Consider the following 17046-nt stretch of genomic DNA (forward strand, 5'->3'; position numbering starts at 1 on the left):
GTACCCTGCACTCCTGGAGCTCTGACTTTGGCAGTGGTGGTGATAATGGTAGGCAACTTTGGGTTCCAAGTATTCTGTAGACTCAGTGTGAGTGTGGACTCCTTTCTTACTGCAAAACAGCAGCCATTTCAGCATCAGTACAAAATTGTTCCAGATGCCTCGATGGCACAGTGATCATGCGTCCTAAGTAACACCATTTTCTCTTTTGCTCCTTTAGTCCTGGGAGGTGATGTTTTCTGGTAGTTATTAACCTCTTTTTGCTACTGCAGCCCTTCCAACACTTTTGCAAATAATTGGCTGTACTAAATTTCTTCCATTTGAATACTTAGAGTGATTTAGTTCACCCAAATGGGCACTAACTGGTATACTTTTCTTCTTTGGCACTCAGCTAGTCTACCTTTCTCCCTTTCAATTAGATGTGGCTGAATTCTAGATGATGGGATGAGACTGAGTGATATATGCCATCTTGGGGCCAAGATTTTTGAAAAATGAGTATAGGCCCCCTCTATACCCGCCCTTCCTTTAGCTAGACACAGATAACCTCAGGAGATGGTGGAACAACAGCATGAGTCCCTGAATCACCACATGGAGAGAAGCATTAGGTTATTATGTGATTGGGAAATAAAAGTTGTATCCGAGCCTTTATATGTCTTGGGGCCTATTTGTTACAGCAGATGGTGTTACTCTAACTGATGAAGTTTCTCTCCAACTATTACACATTTTTATAGTCTGTAAAGCAGCCATAGTACCAGAATAGTAGGTGAACAGCAAAACTACTTCATTTCTGCGGATTTATTTATTTTATCTTACCTATGTTTGGAGTAAAAGTTTTGTAAATTTTGAATGACCCTAAGTGTTTCTGAACAAATGAGCAGAAAAGCAAGCATATGCACAGAATGACTGGGTCCTGCTCAGCTTAAAAACCCATTACTAATCACCCACTCTGGTTTGAAATGTTTCCAATTTACACGTACAGAAATACAGTTCGCCCTTAATCTGTGTTATAATCTGTCCTATTCCCGCCCCCGTTAAAAAGGACTGAAACAATATGGAATCCCAAATTCACACTTAGTACACCTGTGAACACCAGAACTTGATGAAAGACTGGCGTACACGGTTTCAGCAGCTCAAGCCGCATCCCGATTCTCACTGCCTCCAGCTCCTCCTCCGGCCCCGCCCCTGTCTTCACAGCCAATGGGCCGCCGCACCACCGAGAAGGAACTCTAGGGATCGCCCCTCCATCGCCTCAGACTGGGGTGGGCTTCCACCCCCTTTTCCGGATCGCGCGCATGCGCACTCTCATTGTGCCCTGGCGAGACGCTTAGGGATCGGATTTCTTCTCCTTTCTTTCCCCGATCGCGCGACTCTCCGAAACCCTTCCTACCCTATTATTGCCGAGGATCCCTTTCCTAGTCCCTCAGAGAAGGTGCTGCTCCGGCCTTGGGTGTGGCAGTACCCGGATGTGGAGCCGCTCTCGCCCGGCGAGGACTCTGCGGCGGGGCGGAGCGCGGCAGCGTGCGCAGGGGCAGAGAGAAGGGGGTCTGTGGGCCCGGGCACTCGCCGGACGCCGGGAGGTACCACCGCTGCCCACGGGGGAGGAGGCGGCGCCGGCGCTAGGGCACCCACCCGGGAGCGAGGGCCTGGGGGAGAATAAAGGCCGGCAGTTAAGCTTGCTGCCCGCCGCCCTCGCCGTCCCTCCCGGGCTAGCCTCCCCCGGTCCCCTGCGCTCCCCGCGCTCCCGGCCGGGGGAGAACGAGGTTTCCTGGCGGTCGTCGTTGTAGCCCGGCCGGGGAGCCCGGAGGAAGCGGGAGAGACCTCGCCCACGGCCCCTTCCCCTCTGCCCGCTCCCCGCCGCCGCTTCCGAGCCGCCGCGGGCCGGCCTCCAGGCCGAGCGGGGGGCGCGGCGGCGACGGCTGGTCAGCGGCTGTGGGCTCCGCGGTGACCGCACCGCCGCCCCCGTGAGCTATACCCACGTCCCCCGGGGCTCGCTGCCGCCACCGCCGGAGCAGAGAGTCCGGCCTGGGCCCAACTCCCTCACGGGCCCTCCGGCGGCGGCGGCAGCGGCGGCGGCGGCGCCCACCGCCCGGGCCCCGATGAGTAACTCCCGGAATAACCGGGTGATGGTGGAAGGGGTCGGGGCCCGGGTGGTGCGCGGACCGGACTGGAAGTGGGGGAAGCAGGACGGCGGCGAGGGCCATGTGGGCACGGTGCGGAGCTTCGAGAGCCCCGAAGAGGTGGTGGTGGTGTGGGACAACGGCACCGCCGCCAACTACCGCTGTTCCGGGGCCTACGACCTGCGCATCCTGGACAGCGCGCCCACCGGTAAGCGACGGCCAACGGGTCTGGCGCCTGCGCGCGTGGGCGGAAGGGGCAAGGCTGCGGTGGGCATCCGAACCGCCTGGGAGTGGTCCGAGGTCGGACTCCTAGTTAATGGCGCTGAGCTGGAGTGCGCTGCAAGAGGAATAGCCAAAGGGAATTTTAGGTTTAATACTGGGCAAGCAAAAAGTTGCTGAAAAGACCCCCTACCCCTGGAATAGCCAAAGGGAATTTTAGGTTTAATACTGGGTAAGCAAAAAGTTGCTGAAAAGACCCCCTACCCCTAAGAGAAATGACGGCAGCACTACTTGCAAGCCTGGAAGACAAAGCACTGGGGAGACAACAGACAGTTCCCCTCCTCCTCCTCTAGGGAAGGGGTCTGGAGAGGCCTGTCTAATAAGCCATTGAAATTAATCAGCCATCTAGTGAAAACTGTCTGAAGGGAGGCTTGCCTTGCCATATGGTGCTTAGTTGACCGGTTACAATTGCTGAGGGGCCCTTGGTACCTTAGATTTTTTTTTTAGATATCCTTTGTTTTCCTTGCCGTCTTTGACACATAATGACTTGGAGTTCAGTAGCCGAATGTTACTCGGAACCCCGTGGAATGATTTTTCATCTAAATTGTCTAATTCTACAACATTCTGAGTTCTTGAACCATTTCTTTGTGTTAAATGCTTTTTCCAAGTGGGTGATAGGCATAGGGGATACCTAATGTTCTTTTTTAACATCCCGTCTCAGTAAGGTGATGTCAGAGTCTTATCCATTCACTCAGAAGTGAGTCAGTGTCCTCCTCGATGCACTCAATTTTAGGGGTCTGTTTGTTATTGTGTCTAGAGTTTTTGTATGATAAAATGAAGGCTTGCGCTCACAAAATAAATATCTAATTTATTTTAACCTGATTCATTTTTACATAGGTTTATCCTTGCTATTGTATTCAGTAAAAAATAGTTCAAATTTAAAATTGGGTAATTTTTAGAATTCCTAAATGAGCTGTTTCTAAGACATTATGATTGAGGTTGAAAAAGCCTAACAGATCTTGAAATGGGCTCATACTTGCTAGCAGCAGTAAAAAAGAAATTAACACAAACCAACTGAGTTTTTGAAAAGATAATTCATAAAATTGTGTTTCTTAGCTAGCTTTTTTAAAATTGAAAAGGGTGTATGTTTATTACCTAAAGAAAATAAAAAGATTCAACAGTATGAAAAGGGGCAGCCATGATCAGTTTCTTGTGTATTCTTACGGAATACTGTATGCATTGCAAGCATATATGTGAATATACTGAAAATCTACTCCCCTTTTTAAGTACAAATGGTAATGAGCTATGTTCACTCTTCTGTACTTTTGTTTCTTTCACTTAATAATTTGTATTGGTGATTGTTCCATATTCTTTCATGGCTGCATAGTATTCCAGTGACTGGATGCAGTAATTTGTTTAACAAGTACTTTATCGACGTGCATTTATATTGTTTCAGGTCTTCCTTTTTACAGTGATGCAGTGAGTAAGTCCTTGTGTATATGAAGAAGTGGAATTGTTGCATCAAAGCCTGTACATACAAGGGTACTTCAGAAAGTTCACAGAAAAATAAAATTAAAAGATAATACAGATCTTTCCATGAAGTTTATGCAGTACACTTGCATTTAACCTTTTTTTTTTTTTTTTTAAAGATGACCGGTAAGGGGATCTTAACCCTTGACTTGGTGTTGTTAGCACCATGCTCTCCCAAGTGAGCTAGCTAGCCATCCCTATATAGGGATCCAAACCCTTGGCCTTGGTGTTATCAGCGCCACACTCTCCCAAGTGAGCCGCTGGATGGCTCCACATTATCATTTTGATAGATGTTGACTGGTTGCTCTCCAAAGACATTTTACCAATTTACACTCCCAGCAACAGTGTATGAGGCATGTGCCTGTTTCTGCACGCTGTTTTAAAGTTTGATTATGCTAGTTCACACTCAAGTCTGACCACAGCTCAGTAATTTGGAGGAATTCTTGGGATTGGTAATTGTAGGTTTACGGGGAAATTTAAATATCTTCCTAGGGTAAGGGTAAAGTATAATAGATCCTGTAGTGCAATGATTTTTGAAGGGATATTAATATTTTCTATTTGTCTTGTAGTATGCAGTATATCTGGCTTATTAATAGTTTTATTATCTTAATATAAAAGCACGTATTTTCCAGAGGTAACTATCTTAGATTCTTAATTTAATTTACAAGATAATTTAATACATTGTTTAATTTATGTGTAGAAATTCATCTTGTTCATCTGATTGTTTTAGCAAACATGTTAAAAGCACTTCTAGATGCAGGCTATCCATCTTCATATGAATTGTTTATTGAAATATATTTTAATTTCTGTGGTTTAATTTCTTCCAAAAAAATTTTTTTTTAAGCATTGAATGAAACATAAGCTCTTGGCTCTGGTTTTGCCCCAAGGACTGTACTACTACTTTCAGTGTTTCCCACCACCACCCCAATATTTAATAATTGGTTTCAATTGACACTTTTTTACATTCTGTGAGATTTACTCAATACTTATTATATTTAGTACTTGATACTATTAACATAATAGTTAAAGTTAAAAAATTTGTTTTCATTTTGAAGTAATTTCAGGCTCACAAAAAAATTGCAAAACTAGTAAGAGTTCCCTTTTGCCCATTACCCATCTTCAGATGTTAACGTCTTACCATCGACAATTTTTGAAATCAGAAAATTGACATGAATATAATAGCAATAACTAATTCCTGGACTTATTCAAAAAAATTTTTTTTCCTTAGTGGCTGACTGGTATGGGGATCTGTTTTAGTCCGTTTTCTGTTGCTAAAACAGAAATACCTGAGATTGGGAGATTTATAAAGAGAGGTTTATTTGGCTTATGATTCTGGGACAGCTGCATCTGGCCCGGGCCTCGGGCTGTTTCTGCTCATGGTGGAAAAGTGGGAGGCAGCTGGCGGGTACAAGCAGATCACATGGCGAGAGGAAGCAAGAGAGAGGAAGCAAGAGAGAGAGAGAAGGTGCCAGGGTCTTTTAAGCAGTGAGCTCTTGTGGGAACTAATAGAGCAAGAACTTAGTCATTAATCCCCTCTCCCCCAGGGAGAGCATTAATCCATTCATGAGGGATCCGCCCCCATGACTCAATCAGTTCCAACACTGCCACTTTGGGGATCAAATTTCCACATGAGGTTTGGAGGGGACAACACATCCAAACTCCATCAGGATTCAAACCCTTGACCTTGATGTTGTAACACCATGCTCTAACCAACTGAGCTAACTGGCCAGCCCATACATTGTTCTGCTAATGTTTTTTTCTGGTCCAGGATGACACATTGCATTTGGTGGTCTCTTCCAGTCTGGGCCAGTTCGTCAGTCTTTTTCTTTCGTGACCTTGACACTGGCCAATAATCTTGTAGACCATCCCTCAAATTGGGATTGTCTGATGTTTCCTTGTGATTAAATTCAGATTATGTATTTTAGGCAAGAATCATAGAAATGAAGTTTTGCCCTTTTTAGTGCTCATATCAGGGGGTACATAATATCTGTGTCTCATTAATGATGGTGTTAATTTGGCTAAGTCACCAGCAGTTTTATCCACTATTTCATTTGTACCGTCAGTGCAATGCCAACATGAGGACGGTAAATAATATCTTACATATTATTATGAAAATACTTTTGACCACATGAAGTCCCTAAAAGGGTCTTGGGGACTTCCATAGGGGTTTAAGAACCAGACTTTGAAAATCATTGCCCTAGAGAGAATCTCTTATTGAGCACAAAGAAAGAGGCTTGTGTAAAAATGTTCACAGCAGTGTTGCCTGTAAAAGCAAAAAATTGGGAAAAGCTTAAATGTGCATCAGTGGACGGAATGGATGAACTGAATTTGTACAGTGGAATACTATACAGAAAAGAAAGTTAATGTTAAGCAAGTAAATTAAGCTGCAAAAGAAAACCTGTGGTATTTTAAAGTGCAAAGCAATACTATTTATTGTTTAGGGTAGGGTTTCAGAACCTTGGCACAATTGACATTTTGAACTGGATAGGATAATTCTTTGTTGTGGGGTGTCCTGTACATTGTAGCATCCCTGGCCTCTACTCATTAGTAGAGTAGTGGCACTCCCCCCCCTTGTGACAACCCACAATGTCTCCAGACATTGCCAAATGTTCTCTGAAGGGGCAAAATCACCCCTGATTGAGACTCATTGGTTTAGGGGTATGTACATGTGTGGTAAAAGTTTGCCAAAAGTGATGGTAAATACCACGTTCAAGGGAGTGGATATCTTTATTGTGGAGGGAATGGAATGCCGTTGGTGGAAGTGTACCAGGGGCTTTAACTATTTTGGTACAGTTTTATGTCTTCAACTGGGTGGTGGGTACATAGTTGTTCATTACATTTTCATATTTTTTGTTTGACATATTTCATAGTTAATTTTTTAAAAAAAGACCGTCTTGTGATACCAGAAGAGCAACTGAGGTTGCCTTTGATTATTCATTCTTTGTTTCCTACTTACGCCCGCATTATATGAACAGAAAATTTATTGCAGTATATTTGGGAATTAAGAAATGGGTAACCTTCAACATAAAATTCTTTGAAACTTTTCTGAGAGTTAAGGGTTTTGGAGTGATTGTCTCATTGTGAATCTTTTTGATATCCCCTCACCATGTGTTGGAGATTTTGTCTGGGGGTTGTATATGGGACTGTAAAGTTTTGGCATATCAGCTTTATTTTTTTTCTTTCAGAGACACATGATATGTGTAAATTTATGGTCTAGGATAGTCAAACCTTGCAAAGAAGAACCTTTAGTATATATTTGAATGACATAACATATCTTGTATCCAGATATATTTGGCTAATTTGTAGTGAACAAGAAGATTATGGAAATATGTGGGTCATTATTTAATTAGCTTGGAGTTAATTTTGTGAAGTTTGTAATCAGGTAGGTATAGTTGATTTTTTATCATTTAGGTACTGATTTTATAGGATTTGGGGAGAAATGTGTTTTTAGTTAGGCTTGTTATGTGGTTACTTGACTATAGTGTTTTATTGTTACCAGATTTAATGGAGAAAATGAACTTGGATTTCTTATTAAAGTTCTTTCTATCATTCTTGGTGTGGATAACAAAAAGTTAGAGATACAAAATTAAATTTTTTCAAAACTAGCCTGTGGTCATAGTTGGTCCAAGCTGTTTTGGGGGCAGTTCTTTTTCCTTTTTTCCCACCTCTAGCAAAGAATGCCTCTCAGGTCACTTGTGGAAAAAATTCTCAGATGTTTGTATTCAGTTGAAGGTTTAAAAGTGCTGACCCTGGATTTAAAAAAAAAAAAAAAAAAGAAAGAAATGAATTAATAACCCACAGCTTTTCCTTTTCTGTGGTCCTCTATTCTCTTCAGATCTGTTTCTAGAACTACAGTAGAAAAGGGTATTGTCAGGGGACAGAGCCTTAGGAAAAAACAGGATTTGGGGAAACAATGTTTGGGGAGTAGGATACCAGATCTGGATAGGATGAAATACAGAGAGATGTCTTACCAATGGCATCTGCCAGAAAACTTGATTTTCCTATATAATCCTACCTATTTTAAAGACTTCTGTGAAATGTCTTTCTCTTTTTATCTCCATCTGCTAAAATAATGTTTTAAATGATGGAAGCCCATCTAGTTCTTAATACTCCCTGTAGATTGCAGCTTGGTTGAACTGAGGCCCTCAAGAAATCAGCTAGTAGACTCCTCTATCATTACTTCTTGAACTTTAGTAAGCACGCAGATCACCTGGGGACCTTTTAAAATGCAGATTCTGATTAAAATGCTGGGATTCTGTGCGAGTATTTCTGATAAGATCCCAGGTGATGCAGATGTTGCTGGCTCAGGGACACACTTTGAATAGCAGGGTACTAAGTGACTTTGTATACTTGAGATGCCCAGGCTTTCAGTTTTCTCTTTTTTCCCTCAGCAGATTCTGAGCCTTGGTTCTTTGTCAGTAATACATGTCTTTAAAACAGGGTTGTCATTATTAGTCAGGGAGTAGAGAAGGGTGTGTAGAACTAAAATAAAGGAACATGTAAGAGGTTTTAATGTATGTCTTTTTACCAAATGTAATGCTATTTTAATACATATTTTTGGTTCTGTACTTTACAGCCTTATCTCTCTGATTAGATTAGATACTTCTTTTTGAATGTGTCCCAGGTAGCCAGCCACCAGGGTCTCTCCTCCCCCCTCTTTAATTGCTAGTCAGTGTGATCTCAGTGCAGTCATGCTTCCATCTGTTACAGCAAGGTATGCTGTGTTGTCTCTTGTGCTAGATTATTAGTTTGAGGGAACGGTGTGTGTGTTATTCTTGTATCTCCATCTTATAGGAGAGCCATGGCTTTGAATGAATCTTTCCAGAATAAAATGCTTTTTTCAAAGAGCTTTTGATTCATTTGATCTGAGGTTAGATAGATATCCTAAAACAAATAAAAGGAAATTGAGGCTCAGGGAGATTAAGAAATTTGTCTAGTCACAAAGCTGGTGAATGGCAGATGGTAGAGATGCTCTTTCCCTATATCATTCTCTCTTCCATTTATACTACAGTATAGAAATGATCACCATCTGTAATACTTTTCCTAGGAGAAAATTGATTATGAAATTTAAATAAACCAGTTTAAAAATGAAATTTTATGATAGTACCTGTTGTAAATTGGCAAGTGCTCTTTTTAAAAAAATGCTTTTCTGATTTTTATTTCTTTTTAATGATTTTAGCTGACTAAAATGTGTTTCTATAATAAAAGTGTTCATGCTTATTTTGAAAAATTTGGAAATAACTAAAGAAAAAAAGCAAGTTGCCCAGAGACAACTATTTTGGTTTGTTTTTTTCCATTTCTTCCCAATGCATGTTTTGCACAGCTGAGGTTTTACTCTGTATATGGTTTTGTTTTATGCTTTTTTCCTATGTGACATATATGTTTTCTGTTTTCTTTATAAATAATTTAACATGTACCCCTTATATGGTAAAACAAGGTGACAGTTATTTTTATGCCCTAAACTTACCCACTCAGAGAAATATATGTGTTCCCATCTCTCCCTTGCCAAGGGTATACCATATGTACTGTTCTTCAGTATTCTTTTTTCATGTATTTTGTTTTGAACATTTTTTGTGTCAGCACATAAGAATCTGTCTTACTCTTTTTAGTACGTATATAGTATTTAATAGTTAAATATTTTACTTAACTCTTCCCCTTTTGATAGGCATTTATGTCGTTTCCTTTTCTTTTATCATTTTAAACAATGCTGCAACAAGCATCCTTGTGTATGTATATCTTTGTGTACTAAATTTTAATTTTTATGTTAATTTGTTATAGGAATTTCTCTTGTAAATGACATGGCTAAATACTGTCTTCATTGACTTTGAGAATCTTCATCTTTAAATAGAGGAATTTAACTTGTTCATATTTATTGTGACAACTGATATATTTTTTCTGATTATTGCTACCATTTTTATTTTTGTGTTTTCTTATGTATTTTTTTTTTCCCCAGTGAATTGGAAGTTTTATCTCTATTTTTCTGTTCTGCTAATGGTTACCTTTTAATATTAAAAAATTACATTAAAAATTACTGATTAAAAAATTAGATTTTTATACATGTAGGAAACTAAACAGTCTTTAACTACCCCTGTCCCACACTTCTTACCCTTTCCATGGCCCTGGTTTTATGGAAAGTCTCAGGAATGTTAGTCCCAAGCTGTGTTTGCATTGTCCTCCCCCCCACCATAAATATATGATCCTTTTTATGTTTTAGGATTTGCTCTTAAAATTGCATTAAACTTTACAGTCACATTAATTTAATTAAAAATTTTAATATTTTCTCATTCTTTCTTACATCTCATATACTTTCCTACCACACTCATGATGAGTATTTGGTTTTCTTCAGGGGTTGATTTATCTTTTTGATGATTGTTTTGTTCCTTAAAAAAAAGCAAAACAAGAAATTGGGTGTAAACTTTTAATTTAATTTAATTTTTTTGGATTCTGGAACTTTAAAAAAATTTTTTAATTAAAAAAAATTTATCAATATACAATGTAGTTGATTTTTGTGTCCCTTTACCAATTCCTTTTTCCCACTTCCCTCTCCCTCCTCCCCCCTCATCAACATCATATCTATTCACTTGTCTTAACAAGTTCAAGGAATTGTTGTGTTTGTTGTGTCTTCTGTGGGTGTAAACTTTTTAATATTAGAAGAAATAAAATGAGAAGGGGGAAAAATGTAAAATAAAAAAATAGATGAAATCATTATTTGATTTCTGGGAGTTGGGCAGGGCTAGTGATAATAAATCATGAGAGCTTGGAATCATCCTTTTACATCATGGTGCCTTGCTTATCACTCTCCCCCAGTCTCTTTTCAGGGGGTAAGGGAAAGTTCAATAGCCTAGGAGTCAAGGAATGAAGGTGTTTATTCATTCGCAATTTGACCAAATAAGCTTGTTAACTAGCGGAATGGATTTAACATTTACCGAGCTCCAGTCATGTGTCAGGAATTTCTAAGTTTCTAATTTCTAAATTTCACATACTTTATCTCATTTAATCCTCATAAAAATATTGTTTGGTAGGCTTCATTTTACTGATGAGAAAACAGGCCATGAGAAATGAACTAAGTTTCCCAAAACTTTGTAAGTAGTAAGTTGATGGTGGAGATTCAAATCTTCTGTCAGTCTTCATTTTTTCCCACTTGGAGTCTTTATTCTTCACCTGTAAAGTGAAATTGAAATAGGTACACAGGCATTTTTGCTTTTAAAATCAGATAATGAGTTTTTACCAGTTATTGTAGTTATTTAAAAGTGGATGAAATTCTTAATTTTATGTTTTACCTTATTAATTTTCTACCCCTAGGTAATGGATGCTATAAATAGTAAATATGTTACTAATATTGCCTATTGTATGCCTAGTTTGACAACTTGTGTCTTTCGTTTGTGCTGTGTATGGCATGGCTGTAATTTTATTAAGCATACTTTTAATAGAGTAGCAGAGGCTGAGAAAATAGTATAATTTGTACAACAGAAAATATATGAAGCTGGGGCTGGCTAGTTAGCTCAGTTGCTTAGAGTATGGTGGTGTAACACCAAGGTCAAGGGTTTGGATCCCTCATAGTGGCCAGCCCAAAAAAAAAAAAAAATGTTGGTTGGGAGTAGATGTATTTCCTGCTACTATGCTATTGAAATTAACTTAAGGGCCGGCCCGTGGCCCACTTGGGAGAGTGCGGTGCTGATAACACTAAGGCCATGGGTTTGGATCCTATATAGAGATGGCCAGTTCGCTCACTGGCTGAGTGTGTTGCTGACAACACCAAGCCAAGGGTTAAGATCCCCTCACCAGTCATCTTTTTTTAAAAAAAAAAAAAAGAAAGAAAGAAATTAACTAAAAAAAAGACAATCTTTTTAAATTTTTAAAATGTATCTCTTTGAGATTTATTTGAATTTAATAACATATTGTAAGTCCAGTAGGTTGAATGGGGGACATGGTGTCCTAGGTATGTAATTATTCTTCAAATAAGATCAGTGCTAAGTGGGGAAGAAAAACCCTGGTAAAATGAAGCGCTTAAAAGTCCAAGTTTTGTAATCAGACCCACTTGGGTTTGAATTGGAACCTGCCACTTACTAATAATGTGGTATGACTTCAGGCAAGCTACTTCTCTCAACCTCAGTTTGTTCAACTAGAAAATGGGGATAATAATGCCTATTTTTTAGAATTATTGGGAAGGTTAAATAAAATGTATGTAAAGCACTGAGCTTGGTACTAATAAATAGTGGCTGGTATTAATAATGATCCTATTTTCATTAATTTAGTATTTCTCAAGAGTAAGAAATGTGGAATATACTGACCACCTGGCAGGTCACAAAGGCCTTGCCCTCATTAGGAATTTTAATTACAGTTGAGACAATTTCCAAACTACTTAAGTTGTTTGACATTTGGGGAGAAAGAGATGGATACTCTATCTCTGTAGTACTTTTTGTCACATTTGATTTGGGGTTAAAGTTGAATGAATCCATAGACAGAAATAGGATTTCTTGGTTGGTTGAATGACATCAACAATTATGATGCAATAAGTAATTGCATTTGAATAATGGTTAATAACTTGTAAATTCTTTTTTAATGTTAGGTGAAATCTTTTAATTTGGGCAAAAAATTAAGGGGATTTGCTAGGCACCATGCTAGTCTACTAGGGATGTTTATTTTTTATTTTAAAAAAGTTTCAATATTTATTGCATAATATTTAAGATAGCCAAGTACATAAATCAGTAATATAAAAAATACCTGTGAACCCATCTAGAAACAAAGCACTACTTAGAGCATGGTGGTGATAACACCTAGGTCAAGGGTTTGATCCCTGTACCTGCCAGCTGCCAAAAACAAAAACAACAAAAACATGTAGAAACAAAGCATTACTAATGTATTTGAACATCCTGTGTACGTCTCCCCAGTTGCATTCCCTTCCTTCCTCTCCTGCAGTAACCAAATGTCAGAAATTAGTTTTTATCATTCCCATTGGTTTCTTTGTATTTATGCTGCTTTTCTATATCTGCAGACCATATATAATTTAATTATATAATATAATTATAATGGTAATTTATTTGCAATGCTTTTTATTCTATTTAAAAAAAATATATAGCATTATGATTGAAGTATTTATCTATATTTAATTGTATGTCTGTTGAACATTTATTTTAGGTATTTTATTGTATATCTAATATATGTATCCTTTTTCTTGCTAATGCACAGTTATATTGTTTGCTTTTTCATTATACTGTTACACAGAATGATAATTTAGATATTCTTTTTCCATGTTGAATTGTATCATATACTGAACTGCTTGTGGTGAGAACTCTACTTCTCTTTCACTCATCTATCTAGAAATTTAGCGTTTTACTTAAATCAGTGCTTTGTGAATTTGAGCTGTTTTTATTGGTTCTCTTAAGAACTTTTGGTTATTGATCTTGAATAGCATGTTTTACTGTTTTCATAAAATTTTTCAACAAAAAGACTTCAGCTATGTAAATTCTGTAAGTTATTGATCTTAGACAAGATGACATTAAAACTTAGAGCAGATGGCCGTTTGAGTACTTAGTATAATGAGTCAAAAGCTATCATCAGGTGGTTCATTTCACAGTGGCAGATGTCTTCATAAAGCTTAGCAAAGGAAAAGAGCATTAACTGTGTAGGGTAATATGGTATTCTTTAGGAAGGAGAAAAAACATTAATGGGTTTAGATAGGGAATTAAATTTTATGAAATGAAAAATTTAACGAATAACACTTGCCAGAGCTACTGGTTTTAGATGAGAATAAATTGGGTGGATGTAAGAAGGGGAAACAAATCCTACCACAGTAAGAGATCAGTAAAATGTGGGCCTTGCTTATTTAATGCACTTTCTCCTATTTTATGTTTTTCTTAAATACCAACTTTTGTTTTAAAGATAATTGCATTCTCATTAAAAATTCTGTAGTGCTCGTTTTCATAGGTTAGTGGGTTGCTTTGTTTACTTTTTCCAATTCTCAGTGTTAGTCTGTTTCACAGCTATTCAGTAGCTTTGTTGGCATTTGAACTGTGAGAACCAAGAGAGGATTTGGATGTGCTTTTGTGTGCAGTAATGGTTTTCCAGAAGTATTCTTTAAAACCATGGATTGCAGAAGGTTTTTTTTTTTTTTTTTTAAACCAATTGTCATTGTGTGTTAAAATGGTTCCTTTTAAAGAAAGCCTGTATAGAGATTATGAGCTCATAAATGTTATCATTGTACTTTGTGGAAAATGAACTTAGAGGTAAAATACATAAATAGGGCAGAAGTTGCAAACTGAACTTTTTTTTTGGTTGAGTGGGGAAGTTGGGATACATTTTGCCTATGTGTTTCATCAACCAATTCGCTAAAATTTTTTATTTTATTTTTTGGCAGCTGGCCAGTACAGGGATCGAACCCTGGACCTTGTTGTTATGAACACTATGTTTGTAACCAACTGAACTGACCAGTCAGCCCCCAACTAACTCTCATTTGAAGAGCTGCACAGTTAGTTCAGGATAAACCTCTAAGTGTTTAGTGGATACTGATTTGTTTAGTGCATTTTTTGTGATGGTGGAACTAAATTGGATACTTGTTTTAGATCTTGCTTAGAAATTTAACCATTGTGTGGACATTTACTATTAATGGTATGTGGTATTGATTGTGATATTTTTGGTCAGCGTTCCTGTGGTAAGACAGATATAATTAATGGACTCAACTTCAAGCATGTGGCAATGAGGGAATGTACGTAGGTGAGGTACATTATATGTTTTCTTTTCATAAGCATGATATAACTCTGTAAGGGTTAAAAGAAATAAAAACTTTGAAGTAGTAGTTATATACCCTATTACTAAAGTAATTAAAGTCATTTGAAAGTTGGTTTCTGTAAATATTTGCTTAGGGTTCCTCATGTTTTTGTTTGTTTTAAGTTTAATTTTAAGTGACATACACGACATAGCTTATACTTCATATTAAATGCTCCTACTCACCAAGCTGTTTCATAGAATTAATACACACTGCAGTTTAGAAAACTTGGAAAACCAAGTTTTTTACCAAAGGGTAAATCCCATCGGCACGCTTTGGGAATTATCTTTCTAGTTTTTCTGTGCACATGTATTATATGTGTTATGTAATTTATTTGCCAATATGTTATACTGTAGTTCCTTGCAAACTTCTTTATAGAATGATAGTGTATTTTCACATGTCTGTAACATTTCTTCTACAATATGGCTTAATAATTGCTTAGAATTTCCCTCTATGGATTAGCATAGTTTACAGCTGAGTAGCCCCATATTTTCAACATGTGTTATGTTAAATTTTTCTCATTATCTTCTACAAACAATTAAGTATCCTATTATATAGGTACTTGATTTTTTTGTTATCATTTTGTGATTAAAGAAAAAAAAAAAAACCCTTCTCTGTGTTTTCATTTATATACCCCCCCCAAAATAGATGATGGTTGCATTCAGCTCTTGAAGTATATAATACTAATGAATGTTGGTAAATTTGAATTGTGTAGCTATAGTTCTGTGGTTTTTAATTTTAGTTTACATCCCGTTTAGTCTAGAGTATAATTTCTTTTGGGCCTGTGGCTAATGAGGACTTTAATCATTAATATAGTCATAATTAGTCATAGGATAGAAAGCATCATTATTAACTGATGAAAAGTGGTGGGTCATCTACTGGTACGTAGTGCTATTTTGTATGACGGTTGTGTGCACTCTTGTTATTCTGGAGTGAAAACAATTGAAAGGAACTGAGAAGATAGGTATAACCCCTAGGAAGCCATAAGGTTTGGAGAAAAACCCAAGATACAGTAGTAATAAGAGAATAGTCATGGAGAAGGTGGGTAATTTGCTAAAATGGGGTTAACTCACACATGAATAATTTAATGTTCCCCATATGCAGTCTCTGAGAAATTGAGAACTTTAAGTCTTTTGATTTCTGTATAAGTACTGCAGAATTTGCCTGAGATATGTGATGATTTTGATCACAAAATTAAATAGTAGTGCATTTAATAAATCTACCTATATATTTTAAAAATACTTCAGTATTAGAGCCAACCAAATTCTCCTGAATGACACAAAAATTAACTAATTTCTTATCCATACACAAGTCTGAGCAAACTTTGTTTTTCTGTTGGTTATATTAAACATATTTTTAATAGGTAATACATTCACATAAGTCAGAAATCAAAAATTAAAAAAGCATATTCAGAAAACACTCACTGTCACCTCATGTGCCCTGTTTCCCCCATCCTCTATAGGTTACCATTTTTATTTGTTTTTGTTTTTGAATTTCTTTCCTTTTTATTATTATTTTTTTTACATTCTAGGATGTTGTTGCAGAGCAGTTGGGAGGGAGGGAGAGAGGGGAAAGGGGAAAGAAATGTGAAGGAGGAGGGGTGGGATTGAGGCCTGTGGCACCCCCCTCATTCCCACAGGGGAGACCCTGGTGCTTCTGGCAGTGGCTTGGTCATTGCTGGGCTGGGTGCAGATGTCAGGGGGGTGTGGCAAAAGCCCTCACCTCCCCACCACCTCAGCTTGTGAACCTGGGGCCCTTCTTGCTGTGGCTTGGTGGTCATTGCTGGGGTGGTTGTACTTGTCGGGGGGCATGGCTGAGACCCTGAGCCCCCACCCTTGGGACTGGTTGCCGGTGTCGGGGGGCATGGCTGAGGCCCCTGGCCGTCCTCACTTTCTGTCTTGGTAGCCCAGGGATTTCTGTTCTTCTAGGTGTTATGTGTTCTTTGGTGAAATGAGACCTTTACTAGTTAATATCAAACTTTGTCTCTGGTTGTGGGTACTTTGTTTTTTCTTTCAGTTCTGTGTTGGATTATTTGCTGTTCCCACCACTTAAACTATGTGCTGGAACTAATTTGTTGTCCTTTGCTTACTTCTAAAATGGGGGAACTTCCTTTGGGGACCAGTACTTGAGCTCTGTGGTTGAGCTAAATTGCTGCTTTGCTGCTGATTCCCCGGGGAAGGCTTTTTGTGCAGTCCAGGTTTTAATGGTTGACTTTTTAGGTACTTCCAGCTCTCATGAGATCTGGTGCACCTGGTTTGTGTAGAAACTCTGTTCTGGGCCCAAGTCTTTTCATCAAACTGCACCCCATGCAATTCTGTATTCCTGAACCAGTCTCCTCTGAGTGTTCCTGTGCTGACTGGGGTGGGGGAGATCAGCTGTCCTTGCTATGCCCCTCTCCCGGTGGGACTGTCTCCCCCA

At 38.6% G+C, this 17046-nt stretch overlaps 1 protein-coding gene across 1 annotated transcript in view; it reads left to right on the forward strand.

Moving 5' to 3' along the window:
* The first annotated feature begins 2073 nt into the window (after nucleotides 1–2073).
* The window catches only part of MIB1 (MIB E3 ubiquitin protein ligase 1), a 109030-nt gene continuing 94057 nt past the window's right edge, over nucleotides 2074–17046 (forward strand). Inside the window, exon 1 of the mRNA XM_063077059.1 lies at nucleotides 2074–2322. Coding sequence (XP_062933129.1) covers nucleotides 2094–2322 — 229 coding nt within the window. The 5' untranslated portion in view covers nucleotides 2074–2093. The remainder of the gene's footprint in view (nucleotides 2323–17046) is intronic.

This window comes from Cynocephalus volans, chromosome 13, assembly GCF_027409185.1.
Source record: "Cynocephalus volans isolate mCynVol1 chromosome 13, mCynVol1.pri, whole genome shotgun sequence".
Lineage (NCBI taxonomy): Eukaryota > Metazoa > Chordata > Mammalia > Dermoptera > Cynocephalidae > Cynocephalus > Cynocephalus volans.